The following is a 27,050-nucleotide window of genomic DNA, read 5'->3' on the forward strand; positions in this document are numbered from 1 at the left end:
AGTATCCAGACCAAAGGCTCAAACGAAAAACTTTATTGAAAATAAAGGTAAGAAAAGTAAAGCCAAGAGAAGTTACATCTGGTAGAGTCAGAGGTGGTTTGGTTGCAAAATAACAAGACACGTTACACAAACAGGCTCTGTTCAAAGAACATTAAGTGAGACAAATAGCTCAAAAATTAATAAACAATTCCATTATGACAGCTTAATGCTGACATTCGATCCTTCAGATCCTTGTTTCCAGGGCCTGGTGGTTCTGCCGAGGAGTAACTCAAGTCCTCTCTCCTAGCCTTCTTCTGAATGGGATTTGTCGTTGTCCATTCTAACTCTTTCCTCGCCCTCCTTCTGCCTTCTCCTAACCTCTCTCTCTTCAGAGAGCTCTCCTTTAACCTTCTCTGGCCTCTTTGTTCTTTGGGCATCTAGGATATTTTGGGTGTGGATTCAGGAAGAGGAATGGGAGCTGGGGATCCAAAGGTACCAATATGGTCTCCCCAGCCTATTGCCGCCAGTTCACTTCCTTCCACTGTCCCTGGGCCAGATTGACATATCATCAAGAATGAGCCACCAGGGCTGCCAGCCCGGGATTTCCGTGGATCCCTTTGATGTCAGTTCTCTCCTTCCTTTCTCCTGGGAAACGAAAGTCAAATCAAGCCATTATCATTTATAGAAGAAATCAAAATTATATGAAGGATTCACCATTTTGCAAGAATTGGACAAAATCAAACCTTTATACTCTCCAGGAGCAAAAGAGACGAATAGAATATGGTATATTAGGCATAGTAGAAGACAACATTATAACTTTCCCTCAGACAACTTGAGCAAATATCCCTATTTAAGAGATGCTTCTCCATCCACTGGAATAGCATTCTGTTGTTCCTGGTCAATGCAACCCCATTCACACCCACATCATCCCACGCTCATGATAAAACACGCAACATATTTGTGTGATGGAAATACCACACAAATATTGATTCAGTTTGTATTCTGAGGAGGAAGGTGGCCACGAGCATCTCTTGGGGGGAGATTTAGAAAAAGAGGAAGGAGATGCTCTTGACCCAAGCAGTCCTTCAGTTTCCCTCCGAGATCAGCTTGAATGTCTTAAGGGGAGATTGTGAGGGGGTCTCTTCCACCCACACGAAAGAAGGGGAAGAGGGTCTCCCCAGAGAAAGAGGCTCCAGAGAAGGTGTAGAGATGGGATCCCGTGTCAGCATCATGAAATGACACCTGCCCCCCTTCATAGTTCAGGGACACCCGGATCCTCCTCAGTTTGTCACTCAAAGGAAGAGAAGTTTCAACAGAAAGGTCAGAGACCCTGTAGCCACCTGCCCAGCTCCTGAAAGCCCAGATCCCTTCTTCAATTTTACATTCAAGAGGGGCTTTCCTTTGTACGGACTTCCTGGCCACCCCCACAGCCCAATTTCCCCCTCTACCCACAGTGACTTCCCAGTAATGTCTGCCTGCAAAGAATCCCCCATATCCCAAGACAAAAAGTTTACTGTTGAATCTCTCAGGATTGTCAGGCAAACTTTGCTCTCTATCTCCGTATCTCACATTTTTGTGATCTTCAGACAAAAAGAGCCAGGGATGTGCTGTCTTTGGGTCCAGGGTGACATTTGCTGTTTGGGAACAAAGAGAGACAAAGAGCAGAAAAGAGAGAATGAGGTGTGGAGTGTGATGAATTTGGTTATGAATGGCTAGAAAGTGATTTACAGATGAGATATATGGTTATGAAGTTAGCCTGAAAGAATCCATTTTGGTCTCTGTGTGTTTGAAAGTGGAAAATTCCAAAAGACAGTTTCTCTTCACAGCTTTGCTTCACAGAAACTGGTCAGGCTGACATCTCGTCGGTGGCCTGGTACAGAGAGAGCAAAGACATAACATTCCAGGAGTTTGTAATAACAACATCTGTAGTCTTATGAGAAGCTGGGGCGGGACAAGTTACTTTTTTCCTTCCCCCTAATTGCTTGTTAACTGGAAGAAGAAGGGAGGAGTGAGTTCTTTCAGGCTAACTTCATAACCACATATCTCATCTGTAAATCACTTTCTAGCCATTCATAACCAAATTCATCACATGTCACCACCAGGATTAACAAAATCCAGAACGATTAGCGTTCTTATTTTGATAACTACTTAAAGTAACTGTTGGTTATGAAAGGTAACTGCTAATGATTAACATGAATACATGTAAAATTGCACTTGTCTAGCAAAGCATTAAGGTAGAAACATACTAATAACTGTGGTGTGACTTGTGTCATTAACACACCACCCTAGGTTTGTACAAGCACCCATTTTAATCTCCCTCAACACGTTGAATAATGACATTCTGTATAATATAATGAGTTGTTCTTTTATTCTGCTTTATTCTGCACGAAGAGGCAGTGCTCACGTGTACAGAGGTGTGCTCGGGCGCATGCATAAAGGGGAGGGGCACGTTCATGGGTGGGTGGGTGGGACACCTGTGTGTATGTGTGGCAGGTCGTGAATGCAGGTGAGGTGGGTGGGGGAGTGCATCCAGGGGCGGGTGATCAGTCTCCACAGCCCAGTCCTGCCATGGCCACGGACTGGCACTGGGCCACGGACCTGGCCTCGGGGACCCCTACTTTAGTTTTTTAGAGGTGAAAACCAGCACTTTGAATTGTGTTCTGAAAAAGATTGGCAGACAGTGGAACCATTGTAATGTGGGGTTGTCTTAAAGAAATGGGAGTGCCTGACCACCTTATCTATTTCCTGAAAAATCTATATGTGGGACAGGAAGCAAGAGTTAGAACTGGATATGGAACAACTGGCATGGTGGCTCTGTGGGTTAAACCAAAGAAGCCTCTCTGCTGCAGGATCAGAAGACCAGCAGTTGTAAGATCGAATCCACATGATGGAGTGAGCTCCCGTTGCTTGGACCAGCTCCTGCCAACCTAGCAGTTCAAAAGCATGTAAATACGACTAGATCAGGGGTCTCAAACATGTGGCCCGGGGGGCATTTGCGGCCCCCCACATGATAGTTTGTGGCCCTCGCCTTGCCTGTCCCCCCAAAGCGCCCACACATTCTCTGCTGTCAGGAGAAAAAAAAAAGCCTTGCCTTGCTCGCTGGCTCTCTCCCAAGACAGCACCTGTTGCACCCTCCATCCAGAACTGCAGCCTGCCAGCCAGCCCACCTGTCTGCTGGCTAAGGAAACTCTTAGGCCGCTTCCTTGGGCTTTTGCTGCGCTTGGTGGAAAATCTGATACGGCCCAGCCTCACCCAGACTCTGCCTCCAGCAGCCCCCAGTTAAACTGAGTTTAAAACTCCTGGACTAGATAAATAGGTACCATATTGGTGGGAAGGTAACAGCGTTCCATGTCTAAGTTGCACTGGCCATGTGACCATGGAAACTGTCTTCGAATAAATGCTGGCTCTATGGCTTGGAAACAGGGATGAGCACCGCGCCAGAGTCAGACACAACTGGACTAAATATCAAGGGGAACTTTTACCTTTACCTTATGGAACAACTAATTAGTTCAAAATTGGGAAAGGAGTACAACAAGGCTGTACATTGTTTCCCTGTTTACTTAACTTTTATGCAGAATACATCATGCGAAAGACAGGACTGGATGATTGCCAAGCTGGAATCAAGATTGGCAAAAGAAATATCAGCAACCACAGATATGCAGATGATACCACTCTGACGGCAGAAAGTGAGGAGAAATTAAAGAACCTTGTAATGAGGGTGAAAGAGGAGAGTGCAAAAAACAGCCTGAAACTCACCATCAAAAAAACTAAGATCATGGCCACTTCTCTGGGGAGAAGGATGGCCAGGAGCATCTCTTGGGGGGAGATTTAGAAAAAAGGGAAGGAAACGCTCTTGACCAAGTACCAGTGGTGCCTCGTATAACAAGCACCCTATTTAACGATGAATTCGCATAGTGATGGCTTTTTTGCCATCACTTTTGCGATTGCATTTCGATGTTGCCTATGGGGAAAAATCGCTTTGTGATTTTTTCCCCATAGGCACCATTTTCCCCCAGCTGACCGGCGGGAGCCTCTGAAGGACCGCTCCCGCCGTTCAGCTGGGGGAAAATGCTGGCAGTGGCCTCAGAAGGACCCTTCGGAAGCGTCCTTCCGAGGCCACCGCAGGTATTCCCCTTCGGAGGGGGCATTTTCCCCAAGCTGAGCGGGAGCCCCGCCGCTCAGCTGGGGGAAAATGTTGGTAGTGGGCAGCAGCCTCAGAAGGACCCCGAAGTCACCGCCGACTGCCGACATTTGCCTTCCGAGCTCTCAAAGGGCCCCCCTTCGACATTGGAGAAAGCCCTTTGAGAGCTCGGAAGGCTCTCAGCGGCAGCCGGGAGTCCAAGCATGGCTGGGGTAGGCGGGGCGGGGCGGCTCCCGGCTGTGGGGGCAGGGTAGAGGGGTCCGGAAGGTTTCCAGTGCTTTGCCTGGAAGCCTTCTGGATCCTTCCCACCCTGCCGCCGCCACCGGGATCCGCGCCGTGCCCGGCTACCCCAGCAATGGTCGGACTCCCGGCAGTCTGAGCATGGCTGGGATAGGCGGGGTGGGGCGGCTCCCGGCGGCGGGGGCAGGGTAGGGGGTCCGGAAGGCTTCCAGTGCTTTGCCTGGAAGCCTCCCAGCCCCCCCCACCCTGCCGCTGCCGCCGCTTGGATCCGCCCCGCGCATCCAAGCCCGGGATGCCTGGCTGGGTAAACGCCGGCCAGCTCCTGCGAAGGAGAGCGGGGACCTCCACCTCCCTCCTTTGCAAGAGCCGGCAGGTGTATCTACCCAGCTGGGCAGCGGGCTCTTGCGAAGGAGAGAGCGGGACCTCCACCTCCCTCCTTCGCAAGAGCCCGCTGCCCAGCTGGTAGAAATGCCGGCAGGCTCTTGCAAAGGAGGGAGGTGGAGGTCCCCGCTCTCCTTCGCAAGAGCCCGCTGCCCAGCTAGGTAGAAACGCGAAGGAGGGAGGTGGAGGTCCCCGCTCTCCTTCGCAAGAGCCCGCTGCCCAGCTGGGTAGAAACGGCAGCAGGCTCTTGCGAAGGAGGGAGGTGGAGGTCCCCACTCTCCTTCGCAAGAGCCCGCTGCCCAGCTGGGTAGAAATGCCGGCAGGCTCTTGCGAAGGAGGGAGGTGGAGGTCCCCACTCTCCTTCGCAAGAGCCCGCTGCCCAACAGGGTAGAAATGCCGGCAGGCTCTTGCGAAGGAGGGAGGTGGAGGTCCCCACTCTCCTTCGCAAGAGCCCGCTGCCCAGCTGGGTAGAAATGCCAGCAGGCTCTTGCGAAGGAGGGAGGTGGAGGTCCCCGCTCTCCTTCGGAAGAGCCCGCCACCCAGCTGATTGGCGGTTCCAAAATGGCCGCCTGTTTCGCGCCTCACTTACCGAGGGCGTGAAAATGGTGGCGGTATGGAGGAACTTCGCTGAACGGTGAGTTTATCCCCCATAGGAATACATTAAACTGAGATTAATGCATTTCTATGGGGATTTTCTTTCCGTTTAGCGATGTTTCCGTATAGCGACGTTAATCCTGGAACGGATTAATGTCACTATGCGACGCACCACTGTAGTTGTTCAATTTCCCTGCGAGATCACCTTGATGCCTTAAGGGGAGATTGTGAGGGGTTCTACTCCATCCACATGAAAGAAGGGGAGGAGGGTCTCCCCAGAGAAAGACACTCCAGAGAAGGTGTGGAGATGAGATCCTGCTTCAGCATCATAAAAAGCCACCCGAAGCACTTCATAGTTCAGGGACATCCAGATCCTCCTCAGCGTCTTACTCAAAGGAAAACAATTTGCAATAGAAAGGTCGGATGCCCTGTAGCCATCTCCCCACCTCTCCAAAGCCCAGATCCCTTCTTCAGTTCTCCATTCAACAAAGCCTTTCCTCCGTAGTGACTTCCTGGCCACCCCCACAGACCAATTCCCCTCACTTCCCACAGTGACTTCCCAAAAATGTCTGCCTGCTCTGAATCCCTCATGTCCCAACACATAACGTTGACTGTCAAATCTCTCAGGATTGTCAGGTAAATCTTGCCATCTGAATTCATGTCTCACACTTTTGCGATCCTCAGATAGGATTAGGTTGGGATGTGCTGTCTTTGGATCCAGAGTGACATTTGCTGTTTGGGGACAAAGAGCAGAAGAGAAAGTGAGGAGAATGAGGTGGGGTGAACCACGGTGGTGTGACTTGTGTTGTTAACACACCACACAGGCATTTTAATCTCCCTCAACATGTTGAAGAAAAACATTCTGTATAATAAACAGGGGAAAAGAAAATCTGAGGCCCCATTGAAGTTAAAAGATTGATTTATGCCTCAGCTGCCTTTAGATCCTGCCAGAGTCGATGTGCGGTTAGAGATGGCATCTGAGTTTGGGGTGGGGGTCAGCTCTCAATTTCCCCATCCTTTTTGTGGGTGGGGCCTGTTATGGGTCAGCCACTATTTACAGAGGTGAGAGGGTGGCCCTGCCTGTGAGTCGCACACCTGTGGGGTGTGTGGAGCAAACTCATCTGCATGTGCAAAGGGGCAGATTGCGCTCATGGGGGGCAGGGGCATGCTCACAGGCATGCACGAAGTGATGGTGCTCACTCACAGAAGGGCACACTTGTGCACATATATGAAGGGGAGGGGTGCGCACATGGGTGGGCAGAGTGCGCTCATGAACATGCGCAAAGGGGTGGAGTGCAATCACTTGCATTCATGAAGGGGCAGTGCACTCACAGACGGGTGCACTCATTGGCATGCATGAATAAGAGTGCCACGCTCATGGGAGGGTAGGGCACCTGTGCATACGTGTGGCAGGTCATGCATGCAGGTAAGGTGGGTGGGAGGAGTGCATCCAAGGGGGCGGGTGATCTGGCTCTGTGTCCCAGTCCTGCCACGGGGACCCCTGCTTTAGGTCTTTAGAGGTGAAAATCAGCACTTTGTATTGTGCTCAGAAAGAGATTGGCAGACAGTGGAACCGTTGTAATGCAAGGTTGTGCGACCCCTGTAGCCAGGCCCACGTAGCACTCTGGCCACTGTGTTTTGGACCCACTGAAATTTCCAAACACTTTCCGGAGGCAGCCCCATATCCAGATGGGAAACGTGAAGGTTTACTCGAGAGGTCCTCTCGCCACTCAATCACACAGCCTTTTCTCTGCCTGGTTATGTCCAGGAAGGTCAGCACGCTGATGATTGGGAAAGGCCTCTGATGGCCGGCTCTCCCCCAGCACACCCTGAGTTACTTCCTTCCTTGGTGCTTCAGGGAAAACACACATATGCAGGTTGTGGCTTCGCGTTGCAGACCAACCCTGCATAAAACTCAAAAGGATCCAAAAAAAAACACCTCTTAACCTGTGTGAGCATCCAACATGGCTGGTTTAATGCCTCACATACATTTTTATAGCTTTATTTAAAAACCAGAAGTAGCAAAGGATAACAGCTTGACAAAAGATTAACTGACTCCAGCAGCTTTATACAAAAAAGCATAATCAGGTAGCATACAGAGCCAAAGGCCTGGTAGGGCTTTCTCACAAGAAAACAATCCAGTGCTTATCTATGGCTGCCTATACTTACACGCATGTGCCAAGTTCTCCCAAGCACAGAATGCAAAGAAAATGTGAACTGCTTAAAGAATCTTTCTAAGATGATGATGATTTATAATGAATTACCTTCCACCTTATATCCCTTCATCTCATCAACCGTCTTGAGAGCTCCTCAAATCACCCGGTGTCTTTTAATTGGCCCTCAAAGTACCAGCCGAGTTTTCTTCATGAGCTGCTCTGACGACTCCTGTTCCAAGTGCAAGGAATTCTCAACTGGACTCCTTCCCCTCAACCATTTACCAATGTCACAGTGTTTTTTTAAATATTTTATTTATTTTTTATCAACTAAGAATAAGGTAAGGAATACAAAGGGTAAAAGGAAGTAGGGGGAAAGAAAAAGGGTTAGGGGGGTAGAAGAACACAAAGTATACAATCATCCAATCTATTCATGTTACGATAACAGATCAACTTTTCGCTTTTTTACAATCTGATTACCTTCCAGCTTTCAATTTACAGTTACATCTTAGTTTAAATCTATGTTATTCTAGGACTATCTGGGGACTGAAGCCATTTGTATAATAAATCCCCTTGTTCAGTTTCCTTTTCAATTGGACAATCTTTCAACATGTCTGAAAGAATATATATTTCTGCTGCTTCCCATGTCTTCTCAATAAGTTCCTCTTGTTTCGGTATCTCTGCTTTCTTCCAATTTTTAGCATAAAGCTTTCTGACTGTAGTAGCTATATAGATCACTGGGTAACTCTTTATCTCTTCTATATTGCCTGGTATTATACTTAATAAAAGCGATTTTGGGGTTAGTGGAGCTTCATTTAACTGTTGTTTGACAGCTAATGTCATCTCTTTCATCTGATCTACTATTTGGCTAAGACGTTCATTTACTTGCTGAAATCCTGCTGTTAGTATATTTTGCATGGTAGTCTGCCATTCTTTGCTTGATGGTTGTGCCACTAATTTTCCCAAACGTTGAGATTGGGCAACAAAAGCTCTCCCGCATTTGATACTTTAGTTTTTTCGAGGTAATTTCAATCTTTTCAGTCAATGGGGTTTGTATAAATAATACAATATCCTTCACCAAAGTGACCAACCCTCAAATATACCACCTACTCTTTCAGAAATTTCCACTATTTTATCAACAAACCAAACCCGCAATTGAAAACCTCCCCTAGAATCTTTACACAGATGTTGTAGTATATAAATCAACTTTTAGCCCAGCAGTTTCAAATACAACCATGGCAAAAATATTCCTTCTTCTCCAGAAACCTAAAAAAGTTCTGTTATCAGAGTCCCACGCAGTCCAGCGAAAAAGTCCAAGTTAAACAACAATCACAGGGTTTCAGTCTCTCCATAGGTGTCCTTATAATCCATCATATGTTCCCTCCTTTAATCCAAAGATCCAATCAAGAACTTCAGTCCTGGTTTTCCTAGCTCCGCAGTCCACCCTCGACAACGTTATCTCTCCTAGATCTATGCTGTTGAGAAGTCAGGTACCACAATGTTATGTTTCTCAGTCTGGTTTCCTTGCTTCTAAAAGCTCGTTCCTTCTTCTCCAGAGACCTAAAAGAATTCTATTAACAGAGTCCCACGTAGTCTAGAGAGAATGTCCAAGCTAAACAGCAATCACAGGATTTCAATCTCTCCAGTAGATGTCCTTATAATCCGTCATATGTCCCTTCCATTAATCCAAAACTCCAGTCAAGAACTCTAGTCCTGACTTTCCCAGCCCTCAATGTTATCTCTCCCAGATCTATGCTGTTGAGAGGTTTGGTACCGCAATACAGTATTATATTTCTCAATGTGATTTCCTTGCTTCTAAAAGATTTAAGTCCCATCCACTGTTATTCACTCTGGGATTTTTTTTCCAGTAACAATTTTTTTTTCTCGTCTCACTCTCTCACTTTTGGCCTCGACCAGCCTGCTGTTTAAGAGTCAGTTTCACTTTTGAGAAAGCAGACTGGTAAGCAAGCTCGCTGCTCCTTGCCTTCTTTCGGCCAAATATTTTCACTCTGATTTCTTTTTCCGCTTAATGGGGCTGTTCATAAATCAAAGGCTTCAACTTACTTTGTTGTTGTGTGTTTTCAACACCGTATTTGTTTGTTTGTTTGTCTCTCTTCCGAGGTGGGTTACTCACAGCTGTATGCCCAAAATGGCTCCCACCTGATCTGTGCTCAGGGTGATCTCTTCAGGGGGAAGAAACACCAGATTGCTGCCCAGCTTCCCTCACGTCCGCTGCACACCATGCTTCAGGGAGACTTCCCCTAGTCTCCCCTTCGATTCCTCATTGCTGAAGGATCTCCAGACCAGGCGGTTCCAGCTTTTCCCGGGAGCTGTTCCCAGGAGCTGCCAACAACACCGTGACAAGCCCCTCCTCTCACCTTTCTTTCTTTTTTAAAATTAAGTTTAAAATATGAGCTACAAGACACTCCTTAAATTCACTATTCTGATACAATTTCTTTCTTGATATTATCCCTCCACCTAGTGCCACACCCACTCCTCCAACTGGGATGAAGCAGTTGTATTGCATCAATCAATACAATGTTCTTCATCCTCGATCATAACTCTTTGGATACAGAAGTATAATCCTTTCTTGAGAATGATTTCTGTACTGGCAAAGAGTAGGAGAACTTTCTTTCATCACCCTTTAATTCTCTTCACACATCCTTCAGATCTGTTTTATGAATTAACCTATTGTGACATTTCTCCTTCTTACTTCTTTATCAGCTTTTGATCTATCTATACTGATTAAGCTATTCAATATGTCCATTGTCATAGTAAAAGCCCACCGCCACTATAACATAACCTTTTCTAGTTTTATATACTATAAGTTCTGTGTCGCTACCCTTAATTGTTTAATACTGCATTTCCTAGTCCTAATTTGCATATGCACAATATAAGGAACATGATCGCCCCTGTCTACCACAGTGAAATTCCCCCCCCCCTGCTTCCTTCAACAATCTTCTGGATGCCCAGACATTCAACTGGGGTGGGTTGGTGGGGTGGGCGAAACAGGTCCAGAGAGAATGCTCTGACTTTTCTGCTGACCAAGAGCACCTCTGTCTTCTCTGGATTAAGTTTCAGTTTATTCGCCTGCATCCAGTCCATGACTAACACCAGACACTGATCTACAACCTCATTTTCTTCCTCTGCAGGTATACACTCTAGGTCCTGGCCTATCCCTGTAGCTTCTCTTCAGCCCAACATGTCTTGTAAAATAGATTGATCTATGGAAACTCACCTGGAAAGACTATAATCTCTAAGGTACCACTACCTTTTTGATTGTTTTTGTTTCTTTAGTATTGTTTCCTCTTTGTCTAGATTTGCTAGCACAAACTGATAATTTTTAAATATACTGGACTTTTCTAAATTAAAAAAACTTACATTTTAAGAGAAACAAAATAAATAAATAATGAATCATTGAATCATATAAAAGAGTGATGATGAAAGAGGCCTGTGAGGCCTTCAGGTCCAACCCCCTGCTTGATGTAGGAATTTTTCCACTTTAAGTTCTTGTATTCCACAAATAAAAATCAGATGGAATTTGTTGCTTTTGTAGAAGCTTTAACTGGGCCTCTGAATCTTCGCAGCTTATCTGTTTTGCTCTGTATTGGCCTATTCCAGCATGTCCGATCACTGGAAAAGAACCCAAGCAAGGCTTCCGTGTCAATATCCTGAAGTGACTTAAGAAGAAAGCCAGAAGAGAGGACAGATCCTGAAGCAGAGGCTCCAATACTTTGGCCATTTCATAAGGAGAGAAGACTCCCTGGAAAAGCCCCTGATGTTGGGAATGTGTGAAGGCAAGAGGAGAAAGGGAACGACAGGAAGAGATGGTTGGACGGTGTCATTGAAACTACCAACATGAATATGACCAAACTCTGGGAGGCAGTGGAAGACAGGAGGGCCTGGCATGCTCTGGCCCATGGGGTCATAAGAGTCGGACACGACTAAACAACTAAACAAAAGGTCATTTTTTTTCTGGGTAAGGCTCAATACTTGTCAACACCCCCTCCTAGTGAACTCTTTTAGCCCAATCCAGCATACTTCAATTACAATGGGCAGACAAACCCTCTGTTGACCTTAGTTTTCACCTTGGGTCATGGGGATGCAGTACCAACAATCAGAATAAGGCCCCCATATCAGTCTGGTTCTGAACACTGGCAATAAGAGAAGACAAAATATTGTGGCCCCTTAAAATGTTTTGTGGATCAACACGTACTTCCTCAGACTCTGCTCTACCTTCCCTCCTGTTGCTCTCAAAACTTCACATTTTCCTTTTTTTTCATTTTTAGATTTCACTGCTATGCAATCTGTGAAAGTGATGAAATGTAAAAAGCAGCATAAAAGAACAACTCGTATTCCAAGATAGCTAAGGAGGAGGAGGAGGAGCAAGGCGTGGAGAGCTGGAGAGCGACCAGCAGGAACACCCTCATAAAGAAAGGTCGTCAGATGACTCCCACTTCCAAGGCCTCGGGACCAGGACGGAGGAATGGCATCTGAGCGTCCCCCTGAGCAGATCCTGCACTGGAGCAAACTACAGGGAAGCCGAAGAAAACTATACCGCCACCCAGCAGTGGTGTTAAAAAGGTTAGAAAATCCAAAAGCAACTCTGACTCTGTTAACACGAGTCTCAGGCCTGTGCCACGTGGAACCTGGAATATAATGTGAGTATTTAGGGGTGCAATGTGAGATGAGCGAAGGCTCAGTGTGGAGAGATCCCACCCCCCAAATAAGCAAAACTGTTAAATCTTCAAAGTGCGACAATATGTTTTCTGTCTTTCTGCATTTGGGCAATATCGCTTCCCAGTGTCTCTGTTGGAGTGTCTTCTGCACACTGTGCAGAGCAATCTACGGTCCTGCTCTAGAGGAGCCTCTCTTTACTGGGCAGCTGAAGAAAGCGCAAACAACTGATTTAAAAGGCTCTTGATGGGACCAGCAATCGCTTTAGCTCTTGCGTGTCTAAAGAGCCTCAAACCAAGAAGGCCCCCCTCCCTTCCATAGATGTAGGGAGCCATGAGAAACATACCTTTCTGTAGTTGGGATCCAGGTAACAAAGAATCTGTGAAAGCAAAAAAGAGGTACAAATCAAGCAGCAGAGCCTCTTATACACAAACATATCCTTCCACAAACATATCTGAGCTGTATTTATTTCCATTAATATCTAGAACATTTAAGTGGGTGTCTGCTCTTCTGAACGAGGCCAGAGGCTTCATAGCAGCTGCAGATAAAGTTGAGGAAAGCGGACATCTTTGCTCCGTCCTGCTGATTAAAACAGCTGAGTCACTCCCATTAATTCTTTTTTTTAATATTTTATTTTCCCAACATAAAACTTACAGATATACAAAAACAGCATCATTTATATATATTGGCGGATTGCCTGGCTACGTCCCTTTCATAATGTTGGTGCCCTCACCACCTTGGTGGTGTAATCTCGAGATTAGACCATTGTAATGCGCTCTAGGTGGGGCTACCTTTGAGATTAATGCGGAAAGTACAAATGGTGCGGAATTTCTGCGAGAAGGGGACGACCGAGGATGAGATGGCTGGACAGTGTCTGCAAAACAACCAACATGAAATTGACACAACTCCTGGAGGCAGTGGAAGACAGGAGGGCCTGGGCATGCTCTGATCCATCAGGTCACGAAGGGTCAGGCACAACTAAACAACTAAAGAACAACAACAATTGTTAGGGTTATTTTGTAGCTCTAGTTCCAACTTCTGATATTCTTCTTTCATATTATTATATCTCTGTCTTCTTGCTTTATTTCTTTTAATTATGTATGATATTGCTAATCCACGGATTGCTGCATCCCATATCGCCTGTGTCGAGGTGTACTGTTTTTCATTTTCTGTGAAGTAGTATTTCCTTTTTTTGCATTATTCATAAATTCTTGTTCTTTCAGGATCTTTGTATTAAGTGTCCAACTTCCTTTTTGTTTCAGTTCCCCTTTCCAGATAATTTTGAGTGGGTTAAGATCTGCCCATATGTTTTTTTGTATATTTAATTCATCTATACCTACCGTCAAATCACTTGTTGTCCATATCATATCAATTCTGGACCAGGATTCATGTTGGTTAAAATAGAAAGTATATTGTAATTTTTCTTCATTGTGTCCTCACCAGGTATCTTCTAATCTTAACTCTTCTGCCATTTAGAAAAATATTTTGGGTAGCGTATTTCTTTTATTTTTCCCTTTATGATTCTTTTTGTAGTATTTCACTGGATCCACTATGGCATTAAAGTCTCCTATTAAGCAAATATTTTGATAATTTTTCTCTCTTAGAATATTATAAAGCCTCGTATAAAATGTTTCTTGAGCTTGATTAGGGGCATATATAGCAGCTCCCAGTGTTTTTTTTTTTTTAAACTATTAATCTCTGTTTCCACCATTAAGATTCTTCCCTCTTGGACTGTGTAGATCAGGGGTCTCAAACTCAATTTACCTGGAGGCCGCTGGAGGCAGAGTCTGGGCGAGGCTGGGCCGCATCAGATTTTCCGCCAAGTGGAGCAAGAGCCCGAGGAAGCCGCCCAGGAGTTTCCTTAGCCTGGCTGGGGCTCTGAGGAGGCGGAAGCACCGCTGGGTGCTGAGGCGGCCGCTAGCCGAGCTGGTGCTGGGGGTGCCGAGAGAGAAAGAGAGCCAGAGAGCCGCTTCCCTGGAAGAGGTGGTGGCGGCTGCTGTTGGTAGCGCTCTTTAAGGACAGGCTGGGAGCGAACTCCGCTCTCAGGCATCACTCGGCGGCAGCTCAGGTGCACAGAGAAAAGGGCTGGCAATGTGCCTCACTCGCCGGCTCTCCCCCAAGACAGCATCTCTTGTACCCTCCATCCGGAACTGCAGCCTGCCAGCCAGCAGACAGGCAGGCTGGCTGGCAGGCTGCAATTCTGGATGGAGGGTGCAAGAGATGCTGTCTTGGGAAAGAGCTGGCGAGCGAGGCAAGGCTTTTTTTCCACTCTTGACAGCAGAGGATGTGTGGGCGCTTCGGGGGGGCAGGCAAGGCAGGGGCCGCAAACTATCATCCGGCGGGCCGCAAATGGCCCCCGGGCCACATGTTTGAGACCCCTGGAGTAGATAAATTTGGCTTCCTTATGAGCTTTCACATATAGATGATAACTCCTTTTTTCTTTTGTTTAGGGTCACATGCATAAAACAATTTACACCTATTTTTGGACATTCCAATAAGGTGAAGTTTTTTCTTTAATATGAGTTTCCTGAAGAACAATTACATCTGTGTTTTCTTTTTGTAGCTTCTTTTCTTTGGAGAGTTTAGTTCATTTATGTTCACTGAAAATATTGTTGTTGTTGTTTCAATATTCACTTATATGTTGGATTAGTTGCTCTGGTTTTCCTCTTTCCCTCGGTTTTCCCTCGGTTTTGTAGTCAATCTCCTTTTGTTTCCCTTGTTGTCTTGTCACACTTCTTTCTTCTTCTTCTTTCTCTGCTGAAGCACTTTGTTCTTCTCCCATAGCTATGCGTTTTTCATAGAAATCTTTGGCTTTATCCAGGTTATCTAATCTAAATCTTTTTGATTGCCAATTTAGTATGATTCCTTCAGGTGTTAGCCATCTAAAATTTATGTCCTTCTCATTTAAATTTTTGTTAAGAAGAAATATTGCTTTCTTGGATTTTCCAAGGAATCTGTTTTAGAATTTCCATTTCTCTACCTTGGATCCTTAATGGGTTTTCTCTTGACCTCTTCAATATGTCTTCTTTGATTTCCCCCCTCAGGAAAGTTATATGGATGTCTCTTGGGGTCTTATTCCTCTTTGCAAAACTTGAGTTTATTCTAAAAATCTGCGCAATTTCACTACTCATCTGGGATTTTTCTATATCTAAGAATTCTGCCAAGACTTCTTTCATTTAGTCTAATAAATCAATGTCATTATTTTTCCAGAACATTGTGGAATCTCAGAATATTGGATGCTCTATCTATTTCTAATATCAATGTTCCTTCTTTGTACTTCTTTAAGATTTCTTGGGTTTTTCTTTTCCTGTTTCAGTGTTGATAGTTCTTGTTTTCTGTAAATTTTTGGTCTAGCTGCTGAATTTGTGATTTATTTTGTTGAACTCTGATTCATTTCTGCAATTTAGTTGGCTAATGTAGTTATCTTTTGGTTAATCTCCTCCATTTTATTTTCCAATCTGGCTTGGTTTGTGCCAGTCATTTCTTCTATCAGTTGCTGATTTATTTTCATGTCTGCAAACATGTCCAAGATAGATTGCATTTCTTTACTCTGTTGTTCTTTCTGTAACATATCTCCTATATTTTTCTGTTGGGTCGGGCTTGTTGTTCTTGAAGATGCATTTGAGGAGGCTCCTGATGATGTCCCCACCTTTTTAGAACCTTTGGCTGTGCTGGTACTCATTTTCTAAAGCCACCTGCAGTCTTTCCTCCTCAGTAGGTCTCTTTAGTACTGTAAAGGGAAAAAGAAAGGTTCCCCTTGATAATTTTGTCCAGTCGTGTCCGACTCTAGGTGGTGGTGCTCATCTTCGATTCCAACCCATAGAGCTAGCATTTGCCCGCAGACAATTCTCTGTGGTCACGTGGCCAGCGTGACTAGGCGCGGAATGGTGATTACCTTCCCACCAAGGTGGTACCCATTTATCTACTCGCATTTTTGCATGCTTTCAAACCGCTAGGTTGGCAGAAGCTGGGACAAGCAATGGGGGCTCACTCCATTGCATGGATTTGATCTTACGACTTCTGACCTTGCAGCACAGAGGCTTCAGAGGTTTAACCCAAAGTGCCACCACGTCCCTGTATCTCCCACCTATTCTCAAACATTATTGGGGAAGGGATCTTAGCAGGTTTTTATTCCAAAGTGTCTGAAATTCAGAAATATATAATAAAGAGCTCCCAGAGTTCCAAAGATCCAGATAGAATCCTAGTAGAATTGTAATCCCGGGAGCCTAAGATTGAAATTCTGTGGTGTCTTATCCAGAAATTTTCTAGGGTCCCCAAAAGTTCCCGGAGATCCCACCTTGGTTCTAGTGTAATTATATTCCAATAAGGCTGGAATTCTAAAGTATTGAATAAATAAAAAAAAAATGTAAGCAAGAACCGATACCAAATATAATAAAAATATCAGGCAATCAAAAAAGTAATGCAAGAAAAAGGGAAAGAACAAAAAAGGGAACAAAAGACCCGAAGGCAAAGAAAGGCAAAAAGAAAAAAAATACCACAGGAGGGTAAAAATTCAAAAAGAAGCAGGAGAAAAAAAAGAAAAAAAGTTAATCTTCTTCAGAGTTAACCCAACTGTAGAAACCACAAATTTCTAATGTAGTGTCAGAAAAAAAAAGAAATGTAAAAAGAAAAAAGAAAAAGAAAAAAATAAACATTGTATCCGCTAGATTCCCAAATATTTGAAGATCACAATAATACAGTTATTTGTACAGTTCCAACAATCCCGATTTGGTCTGGGTACAGTAATTTATTTATTTATTTATTTATTTATTTGATTTATATCCCGCCCATCTGGTAAATCGGTACCACTCTGAGCGGCTAACACAGAAAAGTATACAATTATAATAACATAAATTCAAAATATCGATTAACAGAACATAATAAAATCATAAATAATAAATAGAAAAGGAAGAGAAAAATAATTTAAATTAGCTTAGATGCTGGCAGGAGGGAAGGCCTTGACATAAAGCCATGTTTTTAATTGAGTTTTGAATGTACCCAGCGAAGGGGCCGCGCGAATCTCAGGAGGGAGATTGTTCCAAAGGCGAGGAGCCACCACGGAGAAGGCCCGGTTTCTTGTCTTCTCCCTCCAGGCCTCCCTCGGCGTCAGGCTCCTCAGCCTCACCTCCTGGCTCGCGCGGGTGGTTCGGGTAGAACTTGGTGGGTGAAGGCGTTCCGCCAAGTATCGAGGTCCCAAACCGTTTAGGGCCTTATAAGTGAGCATTAGAACTTTGAAGTTGATATGGAAACGAATGGGCAGCCAATGCAATCTAGCCAGGATGGGAGAGATGTGATGATACTTTCTCCCTCCGGTGAGGAGTCTGGCTGCTGCATTCTGCACCATCTGAAGTTTCCGTATCAGCCTCAAAGGTAGCCCCACATAGAGCGCGTTGCAGTGATCTAATCTTGAGATTACGAGTGCGTGTACTAAGGTAGTGAGGGCCCCCGTGTCGAGATAGGGCCCCAGCCGGGCAATCCGCCAGAGGTGGAAGTAGGCGGAGCGGACGACCGACGTCACCTGTGTTTCCATGGTGAGTGTCGGGTCCAAATGTATGCCCAAGCTGCGGACCCCGCTCGCCGGGGCCAAGGTCGCCCCCCCAAAGGAGAGAGGGCCAACCAGGCCACCAACTACGGGGGGCCCCACCCTCAGGACTTCCGTCTTGTCCGGGTTCAGCCGCAGGCCTTTTTCCTGCATCCATTCCAGTATAGTCTCCAGGCAGCACCGAAGGGTCAGGACGGCATCACCTGCAGTTGGTAAAAAGGAGATGTAGAGCTGGGTGTCATCAGCATACTCATGACACATCGCTCCACACCCCCTGATGACCCCTGCTAGCGGCCTCATATAGATGTTAAATAGCATTGGGGAGATAATCGATCCCTGTGGAACCCCACAGTTGGAGCTCCACGGGGCCGAGACATTCTCCCCAAGCTGAACTCTCTGGGGGCAGTCCTCCAAGAAGGAGCGGAGCCAGGCTAACGCCAGGCCACCAATTCCCAGCTCGGAGAGCCTCCCCAGGAGGATACCGTGGTCGACGGTATCAAAGGCTGCCGAAATATCAAGGAGGACCAACAGAGACGTTTTGCCCCTGTCGGCCTCCCTCAGCAGGTCATCATACAGGGCGACCAATGCCGTCTCTGTCCCGTGGCGCGGCCTGAAGCCTGACTGGAACGGATCCAGTGCATCTGATTCATCCAGGAGTGCCTGAAGCTGGTCTGCCACCACCCTCTCCACCACTTTGCTCATGAAAGAAATATTGGCGACTGGCCTGTAATTGCCAATTTTGTCCGCCACCAAACTAGGTTTCTTTCGTATGGGCCTAATGAGTGTCTCCTTGAGGGCAGATGGGAATCTGCCCTCAAGGAAAGACCCATTTATTATTGCTGTGGCCCATTCAGTTGTTTTCGGCCTGGCTGCTTTGATTAGCCAGGCCGGGCAAGGGTCCAAGGAGGAAGTGGTGGCCCAACAGCGGTCAAGCACTCTGGTCACAGAATCAGGTGTTACTGGCTGAAAAGAATCGAAAATAACCGGGCAAGACGGAGCACTGGACATCTCAGCTCGATTCACTGTATTCAAAAAGGGAGAGAGCTCCCGGCGGATGGCCTCCACTTTAGATTTAAAAAATGCCGCAAATTGGTCCGGTGAAAAACTAGGGGGAGGCCCATCTCCCGGGCCAACTCCGGATAGGTCGCGCACTATACGGAAAAGTTCCGCCTGCTGGTTAGATGCTTCGCTTATCCGGTTAGCGAAGAATGATCTACTGGCAGCCTTCACCTTATTCAGGTAAAGGTTAGTTGCGACCTTAATGGCTATCCAGTTATTATCCGTCGGATTCTTCCTCCATCTACGCTCTAGCCTTCTCCTTATTCGCTTCATCGCCCGGAGCTCCTGGTTGAACCAGGGTGCCAGACGAGTTCTGCGCCGGAGAGGGCGTTTGGGCACGATCGTGTCCACTGCCCGGGTGGCAGCGGTGGACCAGCTGTCCACCAGGGCGTCGACAGGAGAGCTAGCCAGGTCAGCGGTAATCCCTCTCATGGCATCCTGGAAACCAGTCGGATCCAGTAGTCTTCGAGGGCGGGCCATAGCAATAGGCCCCTGCTCCCTGCGTGGGGGGAGAGCCACTGCGAGGTTACACTTAATCAGGTGGTGATCTGACCATGACAAGGGGACTGACACCAGGTCCGTCACCATCAGAGCACTCTCGCCCCAATTGGAGGAAAAGACCAGGTCCAGTGTATGACCACCCACGTGGGTGGGGCCGTTGACATGCTGGGACATGCTCAAGGAAGCCACGGTTTCCAAGAACTCAAAAGCTGGCCCAGTAACCTCTGCCTCCGCATGCACGTTGAAATCACCCAAGACCAAAAGCCTCGGGGATCCCAACAATGCCGCGGAGACGAAGTCAGCCAGCTCCGGAAGGGAAGTGGCTGGGCTGCAGGGAGCGCGGTAGCCCAGCAAAATCCCAATTCCATCCCTGGCCCCAATCGACACGTGGAGGGCCTCTAGACCCGGCCTTACCGCCGAGGAGCGCCTGGTAACCTCCAAGGTGGATTTATAGACAATGGCTACTCCCCCCCGGCCCTTCCGGTCTACCCTGGTGCTGGACATCATAACCAGGCGGGCAGATGAGAGCTAGAGGAGGTCCACCCTCCCCATTAAGCCATGTCTCGGTTATGCATGCCAGGTCTGCATCCTCCTCCAGGATAAGATCTTGAATCAGCTGGGGTTTGTTGGATACAGACCTGGCATTCAACAGTAGCAGGGTTAGAGTGGAAGGCTGGCTGAACTGGCTACCTCTATTCTGGGGGCTGGTCACAGCCTCAGAACAGTGAACAGCCTTCAGACATCTGTTCACCGTTCTACTAACACGAGCAGGGGCTGCGCCAATGCCATATCGCCCTGTACCCATAACCACCGGGATGTTGAAAGGCCCCTCGCTGGTCAAGCAGGCCTCCCACTCCATGCCAGACAGAATAAGGGAGAAAAAGAAAAGGGAGAGAGAGAGAGAGAGAGAAAAAAGCAACTTAGCTAATAACACAAACGTTCTAGTACAGATTTATAAACAAGTACAAAGTAAATTAATTTAAATTAAATTAAAAAAGAAATATATATATAAAACAAAATAAAATAACAAAAGTGTTACCCCCACCCCCCAACTAGATCAAGTCCATCCTCTACTGGCTCACAGCCTTGCCCTTTGAGTTTTACTGTTCTTGATGAAGTTATTGATGTTAGTAAATTTTTCAAAGGCTGTTTGGGGTAATATTAAGTCCAGAGAAAGTGCCAAAGTGGAGATGTTACTCACGGGGTTGTTCAATTTAAAGACAACAGGCAGCATCGGGATCAGCAGAAACCAGGCAAAGTGATGGTTAGTCCCTGTTTTCCCCTTTACCCTTCCTTGAGAAAGTAGCAAGATGTTTCTGCAGGCAGTCCAGGGAAGGCAGGGTAAGCAGTCTAAGGCTGGAAATAGAACAAAAGCTGCCCACAGGGAACCCAACATGGTGGCCGTCCGGCAAGCTGGCTTCGGTCGGTGAGGGTCTTCCTTCCACCGCCTCGCCCCCGAAAATTCACCTCTTTGCCCCAGCGGCAGGGATCTACAGCTCTTGGAAAGAACGCGACCCCCCCACCGCTTGCCCTGGAAGATCTATCAGTCCAGGTTCCAGGCTCCAGACTCCGACCTTGACCATGCGGTCGGAGCGAAAAAGATCGGGGAGCGGGCGTCCAGCCGCCAGAGGTCGATTTTCCACCTCAAGGAAGGGCCCTGCCGCAAGCCTGGCCAGCGAACCCGTTCTCTGGCAGGCGACCCTCCGGCGATCTTGAGGTCCGGCTCTCCGATGACACAGAGCACCCCAAACGCCACCTCCTTCGGTCCGCAAGGCACCCGAGCGTCCGAGCTCCGCTGAAGCCGGGAAGCCCAGATCGGACCTCAGCTGCGGCTCCGCGTTTATGCTCCGGTTCCAGCCCACAGTCCCGCACTCAATCCAGCAGCCAGCGATCGTAAAAAGTGACGAGAGGGTCCGGAAAGTCGGGGGGAGGAGAGGGAAGAAGGAAAGAAGAAGAGTGAGAGTAGAGAGAAAAGGAAGGGTGATAAAGAGCGCAAGAGGCAAGCCGGCGCGGCGGAGGTAAACGCTAACCGCCCGCTACCAGCGCCATCTTAGTAACAGAAGAAAGGCAGAAAAAAAAACCTTCTTTAAATATATGGACGCTGTGTCTTCTATTTTCTACTGCCCTCTAATGGTTCCCACAGCACTTATTTGATCTTTCCCTTCCTTGCCGAGTGTCAGGTAAAGCGTTAACTCCTATAAGTTTATCTCAAGTGTCCTTGACGATTCCTGGTGTTTTTGATTGTATGCCAATAACAGGGAAAAAGAAAGGAGGAGCGAATAGTGCCTTTCAGTGCGTGTTTTCTAAAATGGATTTTCTTCTCTCAATGCAGAAGGCACAGTAAATAGTAAAGATACTGAAAATAGTAAAGACGAGCCCCCTTTCCCCCTTATATTTTATAGTTCTCTCCAAATTCCAGCAAATCAAATACCACTCTTTAATACTTCATTTACATTTGATTATTCTCTTTGCTTTTGCCTTCATTACCCTGTTTGAGTTCTCCACACCTTCACGTTTGTCTCTCATGCAAAGCCACTGTTCAGGAGGAGGGTGTGGGTAAAATTAAAGGAAGGGCTGATACAAGCCAGGATTCACAAGGGAGAATAAAATGCTTCTTGGAGAATCTCACCATAGAGTCTTGCTTGTAACCTTCTGAGTTTTTATTCCCTGGAGCCGACAGCTTCTTTGGAAGGGCTCTCCTAGCCCCTCCCCTCCACCACCACCGGGGAGTAAAAAGGCTGCTGGGTCGTCCACGAGCACCACCACCGTCACGATCCAAACCCCAGTTTGCACCTCTTACGCCCACTGTGAGCGCCCCTAAGCGTGTGAATCCCTCCTTCATTCGGAGCTCCAAACTCAAGAGGTACCGCTGTGGCATAACCGGAAATCGGACGTCTCCTTCTCCCATTACTTCTGAGGACCATTTCATGACCCATGTCTAGCCAATTTAGTACTTTGAAAAAAGTGTCCCCTATCCCCATTGTTTCACCCACCTTGAAAATAAAACACAATTCAATTTTGTCAGAGGCCAATGGCATTGGGGTTTGATTTGTTACACAAGAAATGCCGTACAGTATGATGCTGAGGAAAGCCTCCTGATTGGGTTCATCATCTACTTAACCCCTTAAAAAGCCAGTGTTCCTCTCCAATGAATTTATTAGTTAAGAGCCAACAGAATGATGGGCTGATAGGAATCTGGGTATCCTTGTCTTTTTAATGAATGCAGAACATCTCCTGCCATATGCTGTAAGCCAGGGGTGGATCCCCTTTAAGGAGTTGTATAGGAGGAAGACTAATAGCCGCAGCTGACTTTTGAATAGCTTATAAATCATACCAAGAAATGATCAAGTCTCACAGAGTTGACATTGTAGGTTTACACAATATAGTTATTGCCTAGTTTCCTACAAGTGAGACAATTCATAAGGTGATCTTTAAAATGCTACGAGGAAGAGATTGAATTCTAATTGAAAGAAAAGATGGTGAGAATACATTGGTTGGCATGTGTTGATTCCAGAAAAGGGACCCATTGGTTCTTAATTCATTCAGAAGGGTGAGCAATGAACTAGCCATCGCATGTGTCTGATATCAATCTCTAGGTTGTTGAAAACTAAAGAAGATTCCAGGAACCTTTTGAAAGAGTTTCTCAAACTGGGCAGATGAGCACTTGCTTTGAAGGAGGGAAACTGATCACATGCAGGAGAGAGATTCCCACCCACCCCCATTGACCACACTGTGTCAGCCTCTTTTTCATGGAGAACAACAAACCCCTCCCACCCTACCTCATAGTCTCTGAGAATAAGAGTGGATTTAGTCCTTTTCAGAGGAATGGAAAGAGGATCTGGGCTATCTGGGAAGAGCCTTTTCTCCCTTGTGACTGCCATCCATCATGCAACAAAAGAAAAAACACACTCTTCTCTTGTTCCCTCTTGGACCAGGGTCTGTCCTTGCAGGCGCTCTGCCTTACCTCTGAACTGCTTCATCATCTCAGCTAGAAACTGATTCCTCTCACGGACATCCCAGATCTCCCACTTCAGCTCAGGAGGGAAAGCCACAGGATTCTGAAAGGACTCCTTGTTCTCATGCCTGTTGGTAGAGCGGAAAAAAAGTTACTTGAAACCCACCTAACCGTACCCAGAATTTCCTGGAAAACAAAGGGACTGAGTGGAAAGCTGCAGAAAACCTGAAACAAAAATAGACAAAATGTGGTCCTTGGGCTGCATGTGGACCCCAGAGGCATTTTGCAGTCCCTCAGAATTGAAAATATGCAAAAATAATGTGTGTTTTTCCTCCCTCCTCCAGAAAGTGGTCAACATCTATAGTTTTCACCTCAAGAGATGTGTGGGGGACCTAAGACCTTCCACCCCTCTCCTTTCCCCCAAGAAATGAAACAACTGCAAACCAGCAGCATCTCGGCACTTTCTCTTTCCGTTTTTTAAATGGCAATAAATGGCTTTTGAAGAGGTACAGGTGATAGCAGTTGGTTCAAGCATTTGTCTCCCTGGATCAAACCCTCAGAGACCAAGAGTCCTCATTCTGCCTCACAACCAAAGGCAGGAATAACAGGAATCCCATAGCCATTGCTGTGGAAGGCGGATGATATCAAGAGAGGATGGCTTTCAGTAAATAAAACTGCCTCCTTCCATCCCACAGCTTTTTCAAATCACTTGGGAGAAAAATGTCTTTAATTACTATGAATAGCTGTTGCTGAATGGTGTTATCAGCAGGAAGAGTCTTTTTTGTAACTATAGACAGAGAGGAGATACGACCTACAACTCCTGCTCTCAAAGGTTTTCACATGGCCTAGAGAAGTTTAGGGTTTCATCACCCACTCCCAACTTTCTGTGTTTCCATGAAGCTTTTGTTTGTAATATTCCTGCTGTATTCTTATTATTTTCTTTGTCCAGTACAATTCAGAACAAGCTTAAGAAATATGTTACTCTTTCTTCTGTGTTCTGTTCAGTCACTTCCAACTTACAGCAACACTTAGAATTAGTGACCCTCAGAGGATCCTACCAATAACATACATTCAAAAACAAATGTGTATGGAGCTATTCACAAATTCTCTAATTTAGTATAATTTTTAAGAACAGTTATAGCAGAATGAGTTGGAAAAATGAAGAAGGCAGGAAGGAGCCATGGGGGGGGGAGGAAAGGCTTGTGCTCTGGGAGTGGCCCTGGGTGGAAGAAGGAGGCGCTCCTGAGCCTACCCTTTGTTGTTACCTCCCCCAACGGTCGAGAGCCAACATCATCTCTCCAGGAGAGTTCAGGACCATTTTCCTTCCACAAAGGCCCCTCCCAGAATTATCAAGGCCTGATGAAAAAAGAGAGGCTCCACTCACCTTTGCAAGAGGTTTCTGACATCCTGGAGGGGGAAAAAAAGGGAAAGAAGAGAGAGATCAGTGCTTCTACCATGTCAGTCTGTGGGGAGGCACCCATGGGCCCTCTTTATTTTCCACTCTAAACCCACCCCATTGCGGAGGACAGATCCATCATCAGTTTAAAAAACCTTTGGCTGCCTCTGAGCTGCAACAAGTGAGTAAGAGGTATTTGAAGGACCAGGGTTAAGGTGGCAGATATTTTATCTCCTGTCTTTTAGGGCAAAGGATTCTTGGAAGGTAGCAGAACCATTTAAAATGGGATCTGTGTTTCCTTGTGTGTCTCTGTGTTTGTCATCCACGATAAGTATTCAAACTCTGAAGCAATGGATGAGAGCAGCTCTGGTGACCAGTTTCCAAGAGAGCCTAACCTGCTCTTTTTGGGAGGCTCAGAAGAAGAGGCAGGAATGATGCATGGCTGGGAATCAAAGCACTGGCAGAGAAGTGAAAATTGCAGGTGTTCCCATCAATGTTTAGTCCACACTCGAGTAAAAACACTGACCCAATTGTCTCAATTCTTCTGTATGTACTCAAGTTGATTCTCTCTACATGTAGGTGGGGCCACAAATGTTTTGCAGAGCCAGCTTTCCCCTGGAGAGCAGCCTGGCTTCCTTCTGCCAGCCTTACCTGCAGGAGTTCCTCTGGGGGCTGCTGATGCTTCTGCTCCATCTCCCGGATGAGACCTCCAAGAGAGGAGAGCTCCTCGGAGAGCCTGGCCAGGCGCTCCTCCCTTTTCTTCACAATCTCCTTCTCCACCTCTTCCAGCTGGGCCAACAGAAGCTTCTCTTGTTCGTTCAGAAAGGAGCTCAGTTCTCTGAATTGTCCCTTTGTCTTTTCCATCTCTTCCTTTGTCTGTTTCTGCAGTAGGAGAGTCAGAAAGGAGGGGGAGGGAATGAGGCTGATGGCAGGGGCTGTGAAGGGTGGTCTCAAAAAGTCAGACTCCAAAGGTGAAAACAGGGTTGGGACTTGTGCCCCTCCCACATCCTTCTCCTGCTCCTCCCTGAATCCCTCCATGCGTTTTCCACATGCTGTTTTAAAAATTTGATCCCTTTTTAAAGACATCAATACTCACAAGTAGGTCTAGGCTTTCTTCTTCTGTTTTTGCTTTATATGTTAAAATTTTGGCTCTCTCCTCCTCCAGAAGCTTCAGGCGGCTGGAGATGAGATCCTGAAAGGGAAAAAGAAGTCTGTTTTTAATTTAGACGCAAAGGAGAACTGAAGAACGTGCTTCCTCCCAATCACGGAGGGACGGGCCGGGAGGCAGGGCAAGAGCTGGGTGCTCTGGCTGCTCTCCTCCTGGCGGGCTCCAACAATGCCAGGCTAGGCGCTCCTCACCACCTTCAGCAGGCCAATGCCACCGCTGGTGCCTCCAGCTCTGGAACTGGCAGCAGTGGCTGTTTTTGAATTTCCCGCGGAGGGCAGCAAGGAGTAAAATAAAAAATGTTTAGTAAAATATCATTAAGAAAAGACTCCCAGGCTTCCACCACTGCTGCTGGCACACACTCCCTCACTTCTTCAAGCATGCGCCCGCGTGCAGGGGTGGGGTGCGTGCGTGGGTGGACGGGCACTCCTGCGCATGCGGGAAACGGTGAGGGAATGCCTATGGCGCACGCGCTCCCCAACCACTTTGCATGTGCATCGGAGAGCGCAAGCACGAAGGGCCGCCCCACCTCCCTTGGAGGCTCCGCCGGTCCGCACTACTAAAAAGTTTGGGGAATGCTATCTTACAAGGTAAATCACCAGATTTACAAATAATACAAATCAAAGTCCATTTATTATATGTCATTGGAGCTGGTATGTACATAGAAAGGTTAAATGAGTTATATATCTGAAGTAAGTGTATAATTACATTTAAATACAGGCCAGCAAAACTCCAAGGAGATTACAGTGGTGCCTTGATTTACGAACGCCCTGACCTACGAGCAATTTGACTTACGAACTGCTCCGGCCACAAAATTTTGCTTTGACCTACAAATGGGAAAAAGGCAGGGAAAAAGGGGGGGAAATTCAAATTTCTAACTGTAGGTGGCGAAAGAGGCTGCTTCCTGGTAGCTCTTTCGCCCCAACTGTTAGGAAAAGGCTGCAGAGGAAGGCCAGGTAGGCTCCCTGAGGGCGATTTCAGCGGTGCTGGGCCCTCGGGGTGGGGGTGGAGGAAGGCTGGGAAGGGTCCAGGAGGGCAAGGGGGTGGTGGTTTTCAAGAGGAACTTATAAAAATGCGTACTCTGTAATAAGGGGGCGCACTTCTTCTCCACGTTTTCTTCGTGTAACATCTATTAAATCTCTCTTGCTGATTGATTAATATGTTAGAGACAGGCAAAAACCAGGAATTAGTCATGGGACCATTTATTAGGTTGAAAACTTTCGATGTTCATCCAAGTAGCTTCTTCAGTCTGAGGAGAGTTGGTAGG

The 27,050-nt window shown here is 46.7% G+C and overlaps 2 protein-coding genes across 3 annotated transcripts in view; both read right to left on the reverse strand.

Annotated features, from left to right (window-relative positions):
* The window catches only part of LOC140704054 (E3 ubiquitin-protein ligase TRIM7), a 104,703-nt gene that overhangs the window by 20,394 nt on the left and 57,259 nt on the right, over nt 1-27,050 (reverse strand). The window lies entirely within an intron of this gene.
* The window catches only part of LOC110070356 (zinc finger protein RFP-like), a 28,338-nt gene continuing 1,306 nt past the window's right edge, over nt 19-27,050 (reverse strand). Inside the window, exons 2-8 of one of the 2 annotated variants that reach the window (XM_078388603.1) lie at nt 25,715-25,810; nt 25,270-25,500; nt 24,607-24,629; nt 23,232-23,350; nt 12,512-12,544; nt 6,003-6,067; nt 19-624 (exon numbers count right to left, since the gene is read on the reverse strand). In XM_078388603.1, the coding sequence (XP_078244729.1) occupies nt 508-624; nt 6,003-6,067; nt 12,512-12,544; nt 23,232-23,350; nt 24,607-24,629; nt 25,270-25,500; nt 25,715-25,810 (684 nt within the window). In that variant the 3' untranslated portion in view covers nt 19-507. Of the gene's footprint in view, nt 1,614-6,002; nt 6,068-12,511; nt 12,545-23,231; nt 23,351-24,606; nt 24,630-25,269; nt 25,501-25,714; nt 25,811-27,050 lie in introns of both variants that reach the window. The other variant, XM_078388602.1, reaches the window with a different exon arrangement.

This window comes from Pogona vitticeps, chromosome 2 (assembly GCF_051106095.1).
Source record: "Pogona vitticeps strain Pit_001003342236 chromosome 2, PviZW2.1, whole genome shotgun sequence".
Classification (NCBI taxonomy): domain Eukaryota; kingdom Metazoa; phylum Chordata; class Lepidosauria; order Squamata; family Agamidae; genus Pogona; species Pogona vitticeps.